We start from the raw sequence: 21,458 nt of genomic DNA on the forward strand, positions 1-21,458 counted from the left end.
TAGTGGTTAGGCTCTGAGGGTTTATCCTCATTCACAGTAAAGATGGCTAACTGAAGCAAGCGGAGACAGTCTTTAGGGTCAGTCTGACATGAGTGACATACAGTGTGGAGAGCATGCAAAGTCAAGAAACTAGCTCCAGCTGGACTCCAGAAAACATCTCCCAAAAGAGGTCAACTTGTGGAATTTCTCCACTTGGGGGTCACTATGTGCTCAGAACACATTGGCTCCAGACAGATCAGGCTGGCCTTGGCTGGAACATGACTGCTCTGACTTGTGTAGACTCACAAGTCACTAAGTCAGTCTCTAAGCACAGTGCTCAACTAGAGACTGAGGACAATCTCACAGTTTTCATTGTTAAAACTGGGTGGAAAACAATTAAAATAGTTTTTAAAAGCCTTTACTGCAGCCCTTCATATTGGGGTGTTGACAACTTGACTGTTGACATGATTGGTTTCCAAAGCAATGGGTGTATAGCTTTGTTAGCGGCTGTTCTCACTGCCATTGTAGCAACTACCTTGGGTTTAGACGTGACCAGCACGAAGATCTGCCTTTGCAAGACTAAGGAGTTAGAGTTCTATGCCTAATTCATACTTTGTTGTATGACAGTGTCACTCTGATTTTCAAATCAGTATTGATGATTAAACTGACACGCTCTCTGATATTAACAACCACTGCTTCTCTGCACGCTAAATGTTATGGTGTTTTCCGATTTGTTTTTCATTGTAAATCCAGTGTCCATGGCCCAAACTTTCCTCACGGTCACAGTGCATTAGAAGTTTCAAATTGAATGGAACTAAATGAAACAAATCAAATTGAGCTGAACTGAGATGGAATCAAGGCTATATGTATGATGTAAACAGCCTAATGCACGCATGAACATGCGTGTTGGGAGATTTAAGGAGGTGAGCGGGTGCATGCTGCAGACCCCCATCATCTCAGTGAGAACATTCTCTCCTCTGTCTGGGGTAACAGGCCTGCAGGCCATGGCTCCACCACAATTTGTTCTGTCAGTAAACCATTTTCTTTCCTGCACCCGATACCACACCTTGTACACTGTACAGTACATTTCAGGCTGCATTTAAACAAGTTATGAAACACCAGCATAATAGAAAGACGCCTTCAGGTGTGCAAAGGTGAAAAATGATGGAAGAAAGGCAGCAAGAAGAGGAGAGACAACATGATTTTTAGTACAGTTTGCTGACAGGTCAGATCTAGTAGGGCTTGTGTGTGGCCATTCTAGTTCAACGTATAGCCCTGCATGTTGGTGCAAGATGAAAAAAGTACAATTAAATAATAACTTTGATCTCCCAAAAGGAGAGGAGAGGAGACTGTGTGTTACGTGACTGCACGGTTTCCTGGTTTGTGTGTCGACCAAGCAGTGCTGAAATTCAGGTCAGCACAGCTCGCACATGTGCGCACGAACACACACACTCTGGAATGTTGAGTTAAGTAACAGAGGGAGCCTGGGGGGGTGGGGGCAAAGGGGTGTACTGTATGTCACTAAAGCAGTAGGCCATGTATAACTAGAGCACGTTGCACACACAGCAACATTTGTTGCTGTCTGCAGTCAAATATCTGACGCGACATTCATTCGCCGCAATGTTGGTGATAGATCTACAAGCTCACAACAGATGCTACGTATAAAGCATGAATCAAGTGGGCTTTAGAGAGAGAGACGTGCTAAACAGTCTGCCGATATGCAGAGCAACGCTAGCTGTCAGCTGCATCGACCATGGACCTGTTTCCCGGGAACACGTAGCCTCACTGACAGTGATCCGCTGAAACAGTAGGCTCCTGTCAAGCCACCAGGTTAATGCGTGTTAATCATTGACAAAGGAGTCAGCATGAAAGCAGAGCTGTCTCCTCCTCACGTCAACGAGGAGAGCTGTGCTTGTTTGAGCTGGGCCCAGTTGTGGCAGCTTTTTGTCTCTGCACAGTATTTTGGGCTCCTGTATATAGTTTTAATTTGGCATATATAACAAAGTGCCGATATAGAGTTCAGAGTGACTGTCACATAAGGACACATATAGGGTGCAATCCCAGCAACCATAAATGTATACATCGCTAGCCATGTGTCCTATAGCAAAGTGTCCTTGTATGTGTGCCGTGTCATTAGTCAGAAGGTTCATTGTTCCGAAATTACTATCCCTATCTCTCCTAAACCTAACCGCAAGCACGGGAGCAAACCTAAACCTAACCGCAAGCACAGGAGCAGTGCATGTTCGGACTAACGGGACTTCGGATCTATGGGCAGTTTCCCTTGTATGTGGCACTGACCTTCCATCCAGCACCAGATTCACACGTGAACGCGTCAGTCCAACTCCACACCAAGGACCTCCTTCTTTCGTTATCCTTTCTATTTGCTCACACATTCTTCTCTTGCTTTATTACACTCAAGCATCTGTTTTCCAGCAAATACAGATGTAGTCGGGGCTATAAGTACTGTAGGAAAATGAGCTTTCTTCTATACCAACCATATTTTCTTTTCTTTTCTTGGGGCATTGTTTTGGTTTCAGGGTTGCAGGGGAAGAAAAAAAAAAGAAAACGATGGAAGAAATCTAATGAATCTAATTACAAGGCATTCCCAAGAAGCATGCATGGCTCCACATGGAGATTTCCAATTTGTGCTTTGTGGAAATACTACCGACGAGAGAACAACGCAACCACTTCATATACTGTAGCAGCTTCCTGTTGTCGAGGAACCACTCGTAGGCTGGCCTGGCCCTGCACTTTCTTTTTCTGAAGCAAGGCATCGTAAGAGGGATCCAAGTTTCTGTTGGCTGCAGAGCTCGCGTGAGAGAGACCAAAGCTCTCTGCCCGTCCCTAGTCAGCCAGTGTGTGTGTGTGTGTGTGTGTGTGTGTGTGTGTGTGTGTGTGTGTGTGTGTGTGTGTGTGTGTGTGTGTGTGTGTGTGTGTGTGTGTGTGTGTGTGTGTGTGTGTGTGTGTGTGTGTGTGTGCTTACAGGGCACTGGTTGTCTGTGACTGTGTGTCTCAGTCTCATGCTCCCCAGTTGTCAATGTACACACAAAACAGTCTGTGGGTGTGGCAGCACCATCGATGACAGAAATCAAACACACTCTCCCAGATATGGGACAACAAATGTCTGTCTGTCTGTCTGTCTGTCTGTCTGTCTGTCTGTCTGTCTGTCTGTCTGTCTGTCTGTCTGTCTGAACTTAATTAACTTAATTAACTTAATTAAAAATACAAACAGAAGAATTGTGCTACTGCTGTTAAAATATATTAGAGATAAATAAAGATAAGTGATAAATATGGTGTGGGGGCAGGGGCATCATTCCATTCTGGCAGTTTAACACTAACAGGGCATATGTCATCCATATTGATTTGCATTTTTGTCCCCGCCTTCTCTTTGATTGATTATCAAAAGACTAATGTACATTAAGTCACTAACTCTTTGCACTCTCTTTTCTTGCAACACTTTGCTTTTCTGACATGAATTCAGGCGAATGAGCGTCATTTATTTGTGTGCCAATGCGTCCTCTTGATGATATTATAACGTAAGTATAGTGAGAACACAGCAGGGTCCCTCTGGGCAGACAGAGAGTCACTGGACACCGCTGTAAGAGGTGCAGTGGATGGGGTTGTGTGAGGACACACCGGCACAGTGCTGTACTGCTGCTGTCACTCTGCCAGTTCCTCAACAAGTCACCAACATTGTCCCACAGCCAAAACGGCACTCAGCAGCACTAGGGCTGAGCAATATATCAATATTATATTGATATTGATATTGGGATGTGATATGTTGTGAGCTAGTAGACCTGCTATTTGTACTATTTTAGAAATGTTATATTACAAATTGATATTAACACCTCTGTTTGCCTATACCTGCATGCGTGCCTGCATGTTGAACTAGTGGCGTTTAACTTGGGATAGAGGGAATAATGTTTTTCTCTGAACTGGATCTTTGATATCCCGGCACCACAGTGTGTGTGTGTGTGTGTGTGTGTGTGTGTGTTACTACTGGACCTTCTATCTTCAGTTCAATAAAACACGGAACAAACACCTACTGTGCTCTGCAGCAGGGTAACCCTCCGCCACACTGCTACGGGATAAGCTGGCTAGTTGTGTCAGAACCTTGAAACCTTACTGTCTCTAACCCTTTAACACCTCTGTCTTACAATAATGACCATGTCACCTGAGCTCACACGTTCAGTCAGGGATTCCATCAATGTGCATTGTGTCACGCAAACACACACACACACACACACACACACACACACGCAAGCACGCACGCACGCACGCTGCCGGAGCTATAGCATTACATATACAGGTAGGGCCTATTTCCTCCTTACAGGAGAAAGGAAACAAAAGAAAAACATCTAAAGTGCTTTTTAAAGTAAGTAAAATGAGGCTTCAATTTGTTACGAAGACTTTTGTCACTGCTGTGTGCACGCACTGCTCAGTGAATGAATGAATGTTGCATAATGTCGAAATGACCCCACACTGTGAAATGGCAGCGCTCTGCTTTTTTCGTATTTTTCCACTCTCAGAGTCTGTATGTCATGAGAGCAGGACCTAGTGACTTTTGTCTCTTATTGTGTTATGCCTGACTTAGTGACTTATTGATTTCCTAGTGTATGTGTAATGTGTACAACCAAGTGTCTTTACATCATTTTTGTATGTAAAGTTCTTTGGAGTCCTTGTGCCTAAATTATGTCAGCAAATTGATGATCATCACAAGCTGTACCTCTTTTCTAATCAGACTGTCTATTGTGATTGGTTGATTTATTTTCAAATGTTTGTATATACCGGTAACTTAAGTAACTCTGTCAAAATGCTGTGTTATGCCTGAAGAAAGTCCGGAGGGACCAAAACGTTGCCTTAATAAAAGTAAAACTCATGTACTCAGTTTAACTGCGACTGCAGGTCGCAGTTAAATATGGAATCTAGCATTTCCTGTCAATGTGTGTGTTGGTTGGTTGGTTGGTCACCCCAGGCAAGCCCCCCAGGTCATCGTGACATCAGCCCCCATATATGGTGCCCAGGTCATCGTGACATCACGTGACATCATCAGGGATGTCGCAGTTAAGCCCATATATGGAGACCCCTGATGTCATCAATACTGGCTAGCAACTCTACATCTGACCTCAAACCTCAAACCCTTACATCTCCATGTATGGATATACTGTACGACATAACCTGTTCTGACATTCCATGTTGATCCTTCCCCATCCAGCCTTCCTCTTTGATGTCTCCCTTTTGAACTCCATTTAAAGTCCCCAAAGTTATTTGTGCAGCTGCGCCAGGCAGCCGGCGAAAACTAGAGTTCCCAACAGGCCCGAAAATGAAGGCCTGGCCCTACCTGGGCCCTCATCAAACCCTGTATATTCAAGACACTGCCCCCACCCTTAGATGCCACCCTTAGATGTCCATATATGGATGGAGCTGACCTGTTCTGACTTTCCATATGTTGATCTGACCTCATCACACCCTGTACACTCAAGACACGCTCCATATATGGCCAGTGTGGGCGAGGTCACTTCTCGCCCTCAGGCATGTTACTGGTATTGGATAAAACATTATTTTGTTTTTTAATTATTTTTACAATTTTCACCTACAATGACATGCCCAAAATATGGCTTCCATGGTTAAAGTCATTGCAGGAAACGAATTAATTTGAATCCACCCAGTCTGAAAACTGACCTCCCATTTAAACACTATACAGCACAACAGCACAATCCAGGGCGTTAACTGAAAATGTCTGAATTGATGCACAAGGGTTTATGTGTGGCACTTATTTTTTCGCTTTGTGCTACAGTACAAGGGTTGTAGGCTACACTTGATCTGCTAATTTACTGTCATCAATGTATATCTTTGTTCTCAAAGCACACCAATCCCACAGACACTTTTGTTTTGATGTAAATGTCCTATTTTGCGGCCACAAAGCACTCAGTGCAGAGGAAGTTTTGTTTCTATTTTAACATTACACTACTGTATTTTATACAACACTGACAAAGCACCCCTTCTTGCGTGCGGTCGCTTCCAGAGAACGGAGGATGAGTACGGCTCTGGAAACCCTATTGTTTCTCAACCGGAACTGGCGGTGTGTTGGTGAACACCCCTTGACAATCAACAGCCAACCGCCGTGTTGTTTTTCGACTAGACAACAGCTAGGGTATTCTAGCCAGCCTCTCTCTCTCCCGGGTCACACAGAAGGGATATGTCCATGCATGTTCTCTCAACTCTCCATACACGCGTCAATTACTCACTACTCTCAAGCAGATATGTGACTGGCAAGCCCACTCCGCTCTCCAGACACAGTGTCACGTAACACATGCATACTGTAACACACCCACTACGGTCACAGACAAACAGGCTGATACGGAATAACATCAGCTGTAGAGGCCCAATCGAAACCACTCTATTTGTAAACATGCAGGCGACAACGTGAATCTCAAACCGGTTCTTATAGTCTCCGGGAAACTAATCCATGTCTTGAAATTGAAAAGGCCAGACACAACAACGATTTCTGTTGTCCAGAGGCTGTTGGGTGGAACCAGCTCAAAGCAGAGCTCTATCTGCTTCCTGTCGAGAGAACCCCGTCCCATTCACACACGCACGCAAGTGCACACACACACACACACACACACACACACACACACACACACACACACACACACACACACACACACACACACACACACACACACACACACACCTTCTTTAATATGTGATGTCACTTTGTCTCAACGTTGACTCAAAACTGGGTGGAGTCAAAAAGAACACGCAACCTCTCTCTTTTTGCAAAGAGAGAGAGAGAGAACCGTTTATTTTGCGCAGTTCTGGAACAAACATGAGCGACATAATCACTGCATGTTTATTGATAGAGAGAGAGAGAGAGAGAGAGAGAGAGGGAGAGGGAGAGAGAGAGAGACTTTCAAAAATGTGTTTTTGTTGGGTGTGCACGTGGCATGGGCACTATAATGGGCTTATTTTGATTGACAAGAAGAGACAGACAAGCCTCCAATAACGGCCTCCAATACACACACACATGCACGTGAGCACGGGTGTGCAGACGCACACACACACACACACACACACACACACACACACACACACACACACACACACACACACACACAAGCCTAATGTGCAAGATTAGAACATTGTAACTGACAGGATTCCCTCTCCCTGACCATACAAGGCATTGAGTTTTCACCCAACAGACAGATCTAATAAAACATGAAAGCAACTCTTTGAAATGAGATTACAGAATCAGATTACGGTCCCTCTTCTGTTCAGACAGAAGGAATTCACACATATTCTGAGCCCCGGGTCTCATCGTTGTCATCTTGAGTAAATTGGCCAAAGTGCTTCAAGTGATGAACTAGCCAAATTCGAAATTCAGTAGGCATTGAAACTGATAACAAAGATTAACGACACACAATGAGTCTGCAGGGAGGGAGGAGGTTCAGTATCTTGCTCAAGAAGCCATGGTCACTGATGTGGCATGGTATCAAGTGCTAGGCCACACAGTATGAACTGCTTGAGATTTACTGACCATAAGATAAATATAGGATAGGCTAGCGCGGGTGTGCACGGACGCACGCACACACACACACGCACACGCACACGCACGCACACACACACACACACACACACACACACACACACACACACACACACACACACACACACACACACACACACACACACACACACATTTTTATACACATTAACAAAGCTTGTCAGTAAAACCAATATCCTCTGTTACATGCTCAACTGGGATTGAACAAGCCATCTCCCGTCCTCATTGACTGCTCTTTTCTTCTCTTTTTTGAGCGGCCGGTGGAGGCACTCCAATGCACAGCTTTGTGTGTATGTCTGTCTGTCTGTCTGTCTGTCTGTTTGAACACGGACATGTCCGTTTGAGCACTAAATGTCCGTGACGTCATGTTGTTGACATCATCAGACGTCATCATTGTGACGAAAGGCACCGCACACTTCACACAAGTGTGATTTTAAAAAAAATGCTCCCCCTGGCTGAGCAACTGGGCATTCCCCCACGAGCCTCTGTGCTCTCCGTGGTCACCTTTTCTGCTCTGTCACTCATAGATCTATTCCAGTTCTAAAGTGACAAACCTGGTCATAGATGGTATAGCCATCATGAAACCCTTACATTCCACCTGGTGAATTCCCCCAATAAATACATGATCTTGGATTACCACTGGGGAACAGGATCCACACCACAATGGATCACAATATTGTCAAATTAATCCAGGACTATAGTGTGCACTGACCTCGGCAAGTTCACCCTTCCTCCTTATAGAGTTACTATAACATACTGTTCACATGCAGAGATCTCATTCTCATCGACCACAATGGAAAAAGCACCCTGGGGATTTTTGTGTTATCCTTTTAGCATATAGCTTTCTTAACCGTAACTGCCATACTGTTTTAACATAAATGTGTTAATTAAGTGATCAATCAATCAAACTCAACCTGACCCCTCGTGGTGTCAGTTTGTGGTGGGGGTGGATGCCATTTTGGTGGTCACCCTTGTGTCTTCTGTTAACTTGGAGACCTAGGAACTGTCAGCAGTCAAGAATGAAAAGAGGCTCTATACCGTTCAGTGAACTGTAGTTGGTTTGGACTGACTACAAGAACCTTGAATACATCAGTTCAACCAAGCAGGGAGAGTCCAAGACAGGCCTGGTGGGCTCTGTTCTTTAATAGATTTGACTTTTCTCTTTTATACGTCCAGGATCTAATCAAACCAGATACCAGATGCACTATCCTGCATCTACCAAGCTGAGGGACATTCTCTGTGTGGATGTAACTCTAATTCTTACACTCTTAAAAGTAATAGTCTCACGGCACAAAGATGAGACATGAATACAAACAGACTTACTGACTAATGTGTGAGACATGGTGGGAGGCAGGGGTGAACAAACAAAACTAGCATGAAAGTAAAGGAATAGGGTTATCATCTTACCTGTGTTTCTCCAGCTCATTGTGCGATGATCTGAAATGGTCAAAATAAACAAAGATGAAGGGTGAGTGCCAAACTTCCATCAAATTAATACTGTAATCATAATACCTCTAATATCGTTTGACATGAAGAACTGCAGACAAATACAAAAATGAAAGTTAGGGATGAGAATGATGCAGCAAGAAACCCCTCCCCTCACCACAGTACAGGAATGTCTAAGTTAGTGGATGTTTTAAGAAAGCAGAACAGATGAAAGCTAGGCCAGGTAGCAGTGGTATAGTAGAAGGTTTCCATAATTGTTTTTATTTGATAAACAGATGAAAAAGGTTCCCCCATATATTTACACAGCTCTTAAGCTTTGACTAGTGAGGTTAACAGTGTAGTCTTAAACCAAATTTATTTGCTTAATTTCCATATTCCGAAAACAACTGATGTTCAAACGCCTAGCATGATAGACTCTTTCTGGGCTCATTATTGTACTGAAACACTGCTTGCCAACGGAACCCATGACAAAGTTATGGTGCCCGCAACAAGGATTCAGTTGCCTGGCAGAGGGTCAAAGACTGCAGTGTATATTTGCGGAGAGAGAGGCTTGGATATGATGGAATGAAAGAAAGTGAGGACAGAGGCAGACAAAGAGATGCAGACAGACAGGCAGGCAGACAGACGGGGAGAGGAAATAGAAACAGGGATAGAGGAAACAGAGCAGAGAGCGACAAAGTGAGCTTCGAGGAGAGGGTAAGAATGAGAGGGAGAGAGAGAGTCAGAGTACAGAAGAGGCAGCTGACAGAGACAGAAGGAGCCATACAGGACAAACAAGAAAGAAGCAGAGAAACAGAAGGAGAGTCCATAATCTTAACAAGGCCAGTGTACCAAATATGGCGCAGGACTTATTTGCCGGGAAACAAATTATTTGCAGTGAGAAACCCCTGACAGCATAGGCTACTATAATAATGTTATGTAACAATGACACAGATTTGTCAAGGATTTTATTTATATACAAACATTTTAAGCACATCTAGAGTGACAACTGAGCCTCAATCAAGGCCATAAACCCCTACTTGCGCACTCACTACTGAGGAGTGAGGCCTTGCTCAATGCAGCCTCGACAGGACTGTCATTTGAACGCTCGTTCAACCAAAACATCTCTGCCCATCTCGTATATGTTTCCACTCAAAATCTCAATCTTCCATGTCACGTGCAAAAACAAGTGCATTATGCTGTGTGCGCCAGAATGTGACGTCTGCACACGCCCATGCCCATACACCCACACGTACAGTACATGCATGCACACATACCTACACATACCACACAAATACGCCCTAATGCAGACAAACACACCCACACTCACGTACACACACTGCTGTTGTTGTGGGTAAGTGCTGAGCAGACAGCACTAGTGGCGCTGACATGGGTACAAACCCATGGGTCAGTCTGGCCATCTGTAGGAGGCCTAGAAACACTCTGTAGTGTTCCAGAGAACGTGGGCTTACAACACGGAGAGAGGACGCACATATTATGATGTGGACACCAGAGTCAGCCCAGGGCACTGCATCCCATCTGATTCAGAACAAAAACCTCTGTTCATCTCACACACACACACACACACACACACACACACACACACACACACACACACACACACACTGACTGTCATGGATACGGAGGCAATAAAACCAAAACAGGGGCAGCAAAGGGCCAGACTGACTGACAACAGACAACAAGCCTTTTCACATTTTTTTCAGAATATTTATTAACCAATATGCATGCGAAGCAGTGGTTCCCACAGCTGGGATGTCGAGCACAAGCTCAGGCTGGCAGATGTATGTGACGGTGACCTGAACATTTAACCCATTCTGACCTGAGATCAGATTCATACGAGGTTTCCGCCGGACACACACTGGTCTGATGAACCCATTCTGACCTGAGATCAGATTCTAAAAATGTCAGTCGTTCTTCGATTTTTCAAAAAATAGCAGACCTACAAGCTCGTATCGCGCCACTCGGTGGCGCGATATGAGCTTGTAGATCTGCTATTTTTAAATAGCTAAAGCATAACATGATGCTGACACCAAAATGGGTGCCCGTTCAGAATGGGTTAAGAAGGCAGTGCCTTTGCCGCTGTCAAATGGTATGTTTCCTCTCTCTGTCAACTGACAGATAAAGTCTAAAAGCTAAATTAAATTCGTTCTACAAACCCACAAGTGGTTTTCCTTTTTTGAGGCCCCTCCTATGCCCAGCTTTGTGTGTTTGTGTGTACCAAATTTGAGATGATTTGATTGGCTGAGCACGGAATGTGATGTATGACGATAAGAGTACCCCTCACTTCACACGAGTGTGATTTTTTTATCAGGAGAGAGAGAGAGAGAGAGAGAGAGAGAGAGAGAGAGAGAGATGGAGAGATGGAGAGATGGAGAGAATGTGTGAGTGCAGGTTAGGAGGAATTCGTATTCAATTCTGTGGTTGGTCTTGGCCTGGGGTACACATGATATTCAATTCTATGGTTGATCTTGGGGTACACATGGTCTTCAGGTAAATTAGAAGACCCAACCACATAACCACATAACCATTGATAGAAATGCTCCTTTCTTTTCCAAGGTCTCAACAAAGCATACAGGAAGTGCATCTCCTCTGCAGTGGCCTCATTCAAATATATAAACTGAAGAAACACGACAGGCAAAGCTAGTACTGGGAAATCATACTGCGGTGTTGTAGAGGAAGGGCCTGTCTGTCTGCATGCAGTAGGCTACCTATATTAACAACAAGACAATGCACACAGCATGTCATGTCATGTAAAAGTCCCCGTCTGCCATGCAAATGATTTAATGGCCTGACATCATAAACTCAGAGCTGATAACCACAGGGCATAAAGCCTATAGCTGAGTCATAAGCAGGATCAGCCTGAGAACTATAACCTTACATCAACTTTCATAACACATGGATCCTATTGCACCAATAATAACCCTTGTATATTTTCAATTATCAGTAATGGCAACTTAAGTCACACAATCCCTTTTTAGTTGTTTCATAAGGTTTCTAATACTATTTAAGTTTCTAAAATGACTCTGATATGTTTGTGTAGTAATGTTCCAAATATGGTCACATTTGCAATAATATATTATTATTATTTATTATTTATTATTACAGTGCAAATGTCTGGTTGTTTGCCATTTATTTTAATAATATTTAGAATGAACTAGACAAATTGCAGTTTTATGCTCTCTTCTTCTAACTAAAAAAAATACACCCAACTTACAATACTGTACATATACGTGTAGAAATAAAGGGTTGGAATGTGGACATGTTCATCCAATGCATTGCCTATACTGAACTGTAGATCGAGATATGTAATATCTTACAGCCTAGGCCCCTAGGGAAAAGGCAGCTACACACGCTACTACAGTACAGGGGCTTGGCCTGTCAGCCAGGAGTGCGTGCTGCTGCTACAGCCACCACACCCACCTGCCAAACCCCCCACCCCCACTCATACATCGACTGGCTATAGTGGCTACACAGACTCACACGCACGCACAACTCACTGTCTCAGACACTCCTTAGTCCTTACTCCTTACCAACAAAGATTTGAGATTTCTCAAAGTTTATTAAGTGACTATTATTACTATAGCTTGCGCAACTTGCGATCGCGGTTGCCGTCGATTCTGCTCTGTTATTATGATGAACATACCCGGGGCCGGGCCGAGGCAGGCACAAGGAAGTGACTGGGCAGAGATGTCATGTGAAAGAACATAAAAAGTCAAACACTCCCTTCAACTCTTGTCTGTGGAATTTCCACACCAAACTCTGGCTATAGACTGGACTGCAGGGCTTCCCCTTATTTCCCCTAAAAACTGGACAATTTAGGGAAGACATTGAGACTTTGAAATACTCGTCCGCGGCCGCCAATCAGTTTTGTTTTTGTTTTACGAGTGACTCAAAACCACAAGTGTTGTCGGTGTGGGACTGTGGGTAAAATATTGAATACGAAATTATATAGTGAGCAACCGTAATTGAATGCAATGTGATTCCAGTGTGTGCACGATATTATAGTGGGGAAGGTTTGTCAGAACGAAAAGCAAGTGAGACAGACAGACAGAGAAAAGTTGACAGTGTACGCGTGGCAGTGTTTATAAGGGATCAAAACACAGAGCCAAGCCCAGCAGAAAGATGGCGTTTGAATGGATGGTGGTGTGATTGAATAACAACAACAGAGCGGTTCAAACTTTATCTATAGCCTACTGACAACAACAACAACAACAAAAGATATTTACCTATTGTTCTGAGTTTTTCTTGAAATTGGCGGAGCTTTCGTTTTCTTTCTGGAAAAGTCGCTATTGTATGGTAAAACGGACGCGTAACCATGTTCTGCCTCTATGACAAAGTAAACAAAATTACGTGTTAATTTATTGCAGTTGTTGCATGGAAATGTATATACTCAGTAATTTGGGGAATGTCAAAAGAACTGTCAAATGTATATGACGTATAGATATAGGGAAACAACGTGCGTCTCAGTCATCATCAATCGTGGTCAATAGGCTAGTGAAAAATCTTTCGGTAATCATAAAATATCCAACGTTACGTAAGCCTGTACTTTAGATTATTAATGTCATATTTGACTGTTTATTAACAGCATCTATCTGCCGTTACGAGAGGATAACATTGTTATTATCACACTCGTAAACAGCAGTCGGTCTTTCCACTAGACAAGTATAGCCCAGATTAAAACATAACATTCAGTGCATGTCTGCAACCTCAATGCTTATTACACAAATTATACACATAGAATTATCACCCATTAAAATAATGGGTGATAATGCAAGTTTCTGCAACACATAAAGGCTGCAGGGTCCAGTTTTGCATCCACTCCATCGCCTTTTAAGTGACATCATAGCTGCACTATGGCAGAGCACGTTATAACTTCACATTGGATAGAAGATGTTTACCCCTTTTACAATTAATCATTCTTATTAAAAATATTCACTAGCATGTCCTGTCAACTTGACAGTTTGGCATGAAATACCTCTGTCTCTTCTTTCCAAGTATTCTGCAGCCTCCAGCAGAATTAAAAGAGAATTAAGTTCCATCTTCTCGTCTTGTTACAAAAATAGTAGAAAAAGCGATCTATTTACAAGTGACATAAAAAAAAGTATTGCAGTGATGGAATGAAAACTAGAACCGCTATAGGTTGATATGAGCGTCTATAATCAGTTCTGAGTCTTGAGGACTCCACCAAACTAGAAGTCATATCAACAGCGCATAACTAAAACTCACGGGAGTGATTGATCACTCTTCTGCCCAATGACAAACGCCCATGGGCGGGCTGTCAGTGCAGCTTTTAGCTTATAGTTGAGCCGTTTGACATTGAGGTTTCTCCCCATTGGCCAGCACGCCAGAGTAATGAGGTAGAAGCTTCACTGGCATACCCTAGCAACAGAGCGTGTGACCCCGCCCCCTCAGAGTCCATTGGTTTGACACAAAGATAACTACATGGTGATTGGCAAAGAGGCATTTCGGGCGTGTCTCGATATTGAACTTGGCTGTTGTTTGGGTTGCCAAAAAAGTGTGTTTTGGATAGTGGAGGAAGTCACGTTGAGCGTGTGTTGAGTCAAAGCAAGGAGGAGTAGAGTAGTGTTGTTGTTGTTGTTGTTAGTAATAGTGGTGGACTGTGGTGCGGACGTGGGTGGTGTTGGTGCGTGCGTGCGTACGTGTGCGTGAACTATTATTTAACTTTTTTAAAACATTTTATCAGCTGAAGATGGTAAATGAATAAAAATGATATGCAGCTTGATTTATACTCCTTTTGCTTGCAGACAAGAATTGATTTAGTTACAAGCAATGCTGCATAATATTAGGTGTAACATTTTGCAACAACTATGGTTATGTAGTTGACCTTGAATTAAAGTTTAAAAAAAAATACAAAAATTCAGTAGGCCTAATTGGTTAAAGTGGCTGTAGTCTCTGAGACAGACTGTTGACTCCGTCAATATCAAATTCAAGGAAAAGAGGGTGCTGTTTTTCCTTTATTTTTTGACGATGGGTTACCAGATTGAAGCGGTAGCCTGTAACATTAGCTGCAGAGTGGGGAAGGGTTGGATAAAAAATGATGTCAGAGCTGTACAACTGCACATACTGTAGGCCTGTAACGCATGCACACAGGGTTGGACATGGGAAATTCCAACCAGGAACTTCCGACATCAATTTTGAAGCAAAGATCGAGACTCACAGAAACTCATTGAGATAACAGTTACAACTTTCATTATCTCGATATACCCCAAATTTTAATGACACTTTGGCCCCTTTTCCACCGGTTGGTTCCCAATGGGAACCGGTTCAGTTCTTTTTGGTTTTTAGTCCATGAGCCAGAGCTCCAAAATTGAAACGTTAATTATGAATTGAGTGTGCAAAACCATACCTATATTAGATTATTATCACCATGAAATCTCCCCAATTGAGTACTTACACGAAGACAATGATTTATTGTATTACAATTTTTACATTTTTAAATATGCAAATGAGGCATTATGTAGGAAAATATGCAAAATAATCGAAAATAGGATAAAGCTACTACTGTGGAAGGGTTATCATGTATTAATTTACTTGTATTGATCCTATAAACAATTTAATATAGGGTATAGTTTTCCCACCAAAACTGGCTCATGTACTAAAAACCAAAAAGAACTGAACCGGTTCCCATTGGGAACCAACTGGTGGAAAAGGGGTCTTTGAGGGGCCAGATTTCACTTAATGCACCCATAGGGGGTGCCACAAGTAGCCATGGCTAGCCATGTGGCCCATAGGTCAGAAGCCTATATCAGTATATCCTGTTTCTGTAGCGCGAGGCAGCTTGATGTACAGTACAAGTACATCCCCCAGCCATGATGTACAAGGACACCCCCTGGACGCATTACACTAGTATGTCACAGGGAGTTACCCACAATCCAGCCCTTGCTGCTGAGTGCCAAGCAGGAAGGCATTGCATATTGTGTACCATTTTTATAGTCTTTGGCACGACTCTGCTTGGGATTGAACCCAGGCCTCCCAACTCAGGGTGGCCACAAATCACTGTGTTAATTGCAGAAACATTCAAGCATATAGCACAAGCTAGCATGGCAAAACCTCAAAAACTAAAATACTTGGTAAATGTTTGTAAACATTTTGTTTTAAACAAAATGTTACAATATGTTAACCTGCATGCAAATCATGTAACCAAACAATGAGTTTTCAAAACATCTACATGGCACAATAACACAATACAGTAGTACAGTACGGCTGGCATCACGTACATGTGATGTATACAACATCACGACGAGACACAACATGCACATACAGCACAACTCAACAAGTTTGTGATGTGATGTTTGGCAGCAAAATGTTTAGGAGTAATATAAACAGGTGTTTAGGCCGTGTGTGTGTGTTGTGTGTGTGTGTGTGTGTGTGTGTGTGTGTGTGTGTGTGTGTGTGTGTGTGTGTGTGTGTGTGTGTGTGAGAGAGAGACGCGACTTGGCCTGTTGTAGCGCCACCATGACGCTGATTTGAAAACTGTCAAGTGGCCTTTCTTCCTCAGCCTATTAGGAATATGCATGCACAGTTTCACCGCAATCAGATGCTGCGTTGAGGAGTTGTGGCAATTTGTACAAAACGGGTACAAAGCAGGCTACTCCTGAAAACTTTAGAAGCCAATCGTAGCCAATCAGGATGGATTATGAGAAATCAAACAAACCCGTCTTGATCACATGACTATGGAGAGCATGTGTACTGAAGGAGTAATATTAGAAACTGTGTACCGAAAATGTGTTTTACATATGTCAGCCTCCTGGTGGAGCAGATGTGGAAAATTCCAGTTTTCCGGTTTTTCCTTGGCCTCTAGGGAGTGTACAAAGTTTTACAGAGATCCGTGCAGTTAGAGGTAAAAACACTAATCGGCCAGTTATAGCGCCACCATGAGGCTGAGTTGAAAATGTTCCAGTGGAATTTCTTCCTCGGCCTAGTGGGCCTAGTGGGAATGTGCGTGCACAAATTCACGGAAAACGATGTGTTCATGATTTACGGCATTTTATTTGAAACTGAGCACTCCTGCGAACTTTGGAAGCCAATCTTAGCCAATCAGGATGGAGTCTGATAAATCTGAATGACTCGTTTCGTTGAATGGCTCTAGAGAGACTGTGTACCAATTTGCGTGATGTTTGGACAAAATCTGTAGGTGTACTGTCCAAAAAATTGTTTTGCACAAAGCGGCCTCCTGGTGGCGCTATAAGAGGCCAATGTGAAAACCTTGGGGCAGAGGTGTGTGTGCGTGTGTGCACGTGCATGCGTGGGTGCGTGCGTGCGAGCACACACTCATACAGTAGCTACATACAATACGTACATACAATATGTAATACTCTAAACAGTTATGGAAATTGTAAGCAGTTTGTGTACCCTACCCAGTAGATCAAAGCCATGACTCAAACCAAATTCAGCTACAAATGAAACCAGGCAACTTTACTGTAGTATCGGGAGTCTTTATTTCCTGTGCTCATTCTGTCTACGTTGTGCATGCATGACCTAGACACAGTCATTATTCCTGGTTTCCCTTTTCATAATGAATCATACATTTAACATTTAAGACAATATTTTAGCTCATGCTCTTACCCAGGAAAACATATCCCACTGTAAAATCTATGGGTGTTACTATAATTGACTGGAATTCAATTTTTACACTTTCAGAATTATTAGATGAACATTCACAGTATGCACAGTATGCAGTGAGCAGGCAATGGGACACTTTTACATAGGCTACAACCCTGCGATCAATCATTCAGTTACAGTTTGAGGTCTATGCATGGATTGCATGCACACATTTGTAATGGCCATGCATGGCTTTTTCGTTTGGTGCCCCATCCCTGTGGAATGCATTCTCCAATATTATCAAAGAAGCACCCATGCACCTCCAATCCTTCAAAACCGCTGATCTGCTTTTATCAATTAGTCATGTCTGTTTCTTTTACAGTTTTTCCTAATAAAGATGTTTTTTGTATTGCTGTTTTCTCCTCTCCCCATGAAAGCGTCTTTGGGTACTTAGATACTGTATGAAATTTGATTATTATTATTAAAAGTTCTGCTGCTCTTCGCTTACAGACCTCATTCAATAAGCAATCAAACGGCCCAGGCCGTAGCGTAACGGTCTGGGCACCGGACTGGTGATCCAGTCCCGGTGTGCCGCGGGTTCGACTCCCGGACCCGACACGGCCTTTACCGCATGTCATCCCCCCATCTCTCTCCCGTTTCCTGTCAGCCTACTATCTGTCCCTTAAAAAATCAATAAAAGGCGTAAGCCGCAAAAAAAAAAAAAAAAAAAAAAAAAAGCAATCAAACACCACAATACACAATAATAACATATCAGAGCCTCCAGTGTGTGAGAGTGTGCAAACAACACCCACAAAGTAATAAACATTTTACAGTTTCTTATCACCAATAGCATACATATTATGCATCGCTCTGTCTCGAAGCTGTGTTCGTCTTATCAATAGAAATTAGAGTGGACACTTTTATGGGGTCTAACACAGCTGGATGATTGCCTGTCTTCAAGTTCTCTTTTGCAGGAACCTTATTTTTCCAACATAATGAAACTAAAAACAAAGAAGTGCACAGCGAGCAGCATGAAAGCATAATTTAGGGTTGCTTAAAAATGTATGCAACAAACAGAAGGTTTCATCAACTCCCACACAAGATTATTCATATGCTTCTGTGCAAAAGTAACTGATAGCATTGTGCATAATGGTGTCAATTTCTTTTACTGCTAAATGACGTTTTCAATTGTATGAATCTTTTGAGATCTACAACCTCACAATGCGCCACGTCGGTATTTTCGAATGTTCGAAATGTATATAGGGCTGAAGTGGTTAATAATCAAAATCTACAAAGTACCTAGTAACTAAAGTTGTCAGAAAATTGTAGTGGAGTAAAAGTACAATATTTGGATCCGAGATGTAGAAGAAAAGGTATTGGAAATTGGAAATCCTCAAGTAAAGTAAAAAATACCTCAAAATTGTACTGAGTTACTTTCCGCCACTGCCATTCAACATTAATCATTACCTGCACTTACACAGGGGTTTGACCTGTTGACATCTTGATTATGCAGTAGCTATGGGGTAAGGAATGATGTTACAGTACAGTGTACAGTACAATGTACAGTAAGCTGTAGAGCATGGGTTTTCAACAGGTGGTCCGTGGACCACTGGTGGTCCGTGAAGGTGTTGAATGTGGTCCCTGACGATGCATTTAGTAATGTAGGAAAGGGAAGATTCGTATTTGAATTTATTGTACTGACCACAAGTTGAGAAACAATGCAGTAAATTATCTGGTGACAAATGATGACGCGTCGATGTTGTCAGTTACTGGGAAGTCGGATGTCAAGAACTTCCACAGAAAAGTGAGTTAGAATCTCAAGCTAATCCACGCCTTTGTTTTTTCTCGGCTTGATTACTGCAATGCACTTTTTTCAGGACTGCCTAAGAAAACAACTGACAGATTACAACTTGTCCAAAATGCAGCAGCCAGAGTTTTAACTAGAACTAAGATGAGAGAACATATTACTCCAGTTTTGGCATCACTGCACTGGCTTCCGGTTGTTTTTAGGATTGATTTTAAAATTATTTTACTTGTCTATAAAGCTCTCAATGGTCTCACACCTTCCTACCTACATGACTGCCTGCCTAAATATGTCCCAAACCGCCCCCTAAGGTCTTCCACCGCCGGCCTGCTCGCTTTGCCCAAAAAAATGGCAACTAAAAAATACGGGGAAGCAGCTTTTTGCTTCTACGGGCCGTCGGCATGGAACAAGCTCCCACTGTACCTTCGTCAGGCAGCCTCTGTAGACATTTTTAAAGCTCAGCTCAAGACCCACTTCTACAACATTGCCTTTAATTGATCTTTTATTTTTTATTTTTCATGTCCTGACTGTACTGCATTACTGCTTGTTTTTTAATGTCGTTGCCTTGCTTTTCTTTTATTCTCCATTGTTCTGTAAAGCACTTTGAGCTGCATTTCATGTCATGAAAGGTGCTATACAAATAAAGTTTTATTATTATTATTATTATTATTATTATTACAATGTTTCTGTTACAGGACAGACTATATCCACCAGGCCAAGTCAATCTACAGAAAAAAAATTAATGCTCCTTCCTTACAGGAATCACACCTTTCAGTTTGTCATTTTGAAAGTTAGAAAAATCATTAACACAATGAAATGTCACAGTTCAGTTTCATGGTTTCAGCATGATGCTGATGTGAAACTCCTGGCTCCTGTAGCACTGCAGGACATTAAGCCTCTACAATATCCCACACATAATCTTCTCATTTCCTTTCCCCCCCTTGTTTACTTGTGTTGCTGTGGGTCGGCCGTTTGTTTTGGGATCAGAGCTAATGCGTGGCACACCAGCGCCTGGCCAGTGAAACCAATGGAGGCCTTCCAAGAGCAATCACTGCTGGGGAGATATGAGCTAACTGCTAAACTAAACTAAAGCATAGGTGGCAATTGTTTTTAACAGGAAACGGAGGAAGAATGTGAAAAGTACATTCTTCCTTGCTGTAATTGTACTTATTAGACCAGCACCACCTATTATTAGACCAGCACCACCTACTAGTGGACTAAACCATTTGTCATAATAAAACAATCAGCAACAACATCAGCCATCCAAAAGATGTCTCCAGATCCTTTGACACAGCTCTTGGAGAGGTTACCTACCCCCCCCCCCCCCCCCCCAATCAGGAGGGAATCTCTCAGGGACGCAAACCCAAATGCTTTCAATGTGTTCTCTGGAAGCCTGAGTGCTCGTCACAAGGGGCTCGTCAGCCCCACTGCATATATACAGTCGTGTTAGTGGCTTGTAAAACTGTTTTCAACACTAAATGGGCTGGAGCCAGCAACAATCACCGCATTGGATGGCTGCCAAGGTGCCAAGTCTGACAGTTTTCGACACTTTGAGGTTTTGCTGTCTGTTTCTTCTATCTACAATGCATATTGTGACTGGAGCTGTGTTTTTGGTCTCCATTCCACTATGACTTGCTTGCACAACATGAACATCCATGCTGAAACCTTTTTATTTCGTAGCATTAACCACTGCACTCTTCACTTGTTGTCTCCACCAGGCCGAAGGCATGTGGGGAGAGTATGTTTTGCACTCCGTCCGTCCGTGTGTCCGTCCGTGTGTCCGTGTGTCCGTGTGTCCGTGAACAGCTAATCTCGGCCACCGTTAACCCGGTCGATGCCATATTTTGCACACACACTCCCTGGATGCCAACCATGAACCTCTGCCCCAAACTTTCCAGAACGGCCTGTTATAGCGCCACCAGGAGGCCGCTTTGTGCAAAACAAGTTTTTCGATGCCATATTTTGCACACACACTCCCTGGATGCCAACCATGAACCTCTGCCCCAAACTTTCCAGAACGGCCTGTTATAGCGCCACCAGGAGGCCGCTTTGTGCAAAACAAGTTTTTGCACAGTACACCTACAGATTTTGTCCAAACAT

At 43.0% G+C, this 21,458-nt stretch overlaps 1 protein-coding gene across 1 annotated transcript in view; it reads right to left on the reverse strand.

Moving 5' to 3' along the window:
• mxd4 (MAX dimerization protein 4) overlaps positions 1–14,164 on the reverse strand; it is a 35,547-nt gene extending 21,383 nt beyond the window's left edge. Inside the window, exons 1-3 of the mRNA XM_083766072.1 lie at positions 13,968–14,164; positions 13,219–13,318; positions 8,954–8,983 (exon numbers count right to left, since the gene is read on the reverse strand). Of these exons, the coding sequence (XP_083622198.1) occupies positions 8,954–8,983; positions 13,219–13,318; positions 13,968–14,031 (194 nt within the window). The 5' untranslated portion in view covers positions 14,032–14,164. The remainder of the gene's footprint in view (positions 1–8,953; positions 8,984–13,218; positions 13,319–13,967) is intronic.
• Between the last annotated feature and the right edge of the window lie 7,294 nt (positions 14,165–21,458).

Source organism: Protomyctophum parallelum (assembly GCF_964188405.1).
Source record: "Protomyctophum parallelum genome assembly, chromosome: 5".
In the NCBI taxonomy this organism is placed as follows: domain Eukaryota; kingdom Metazoa; phylum Chordata; class Actinopteri; order Myctophiformes; family Myctophidae; genus Protomyctophum; species Protomyctophum parallelum.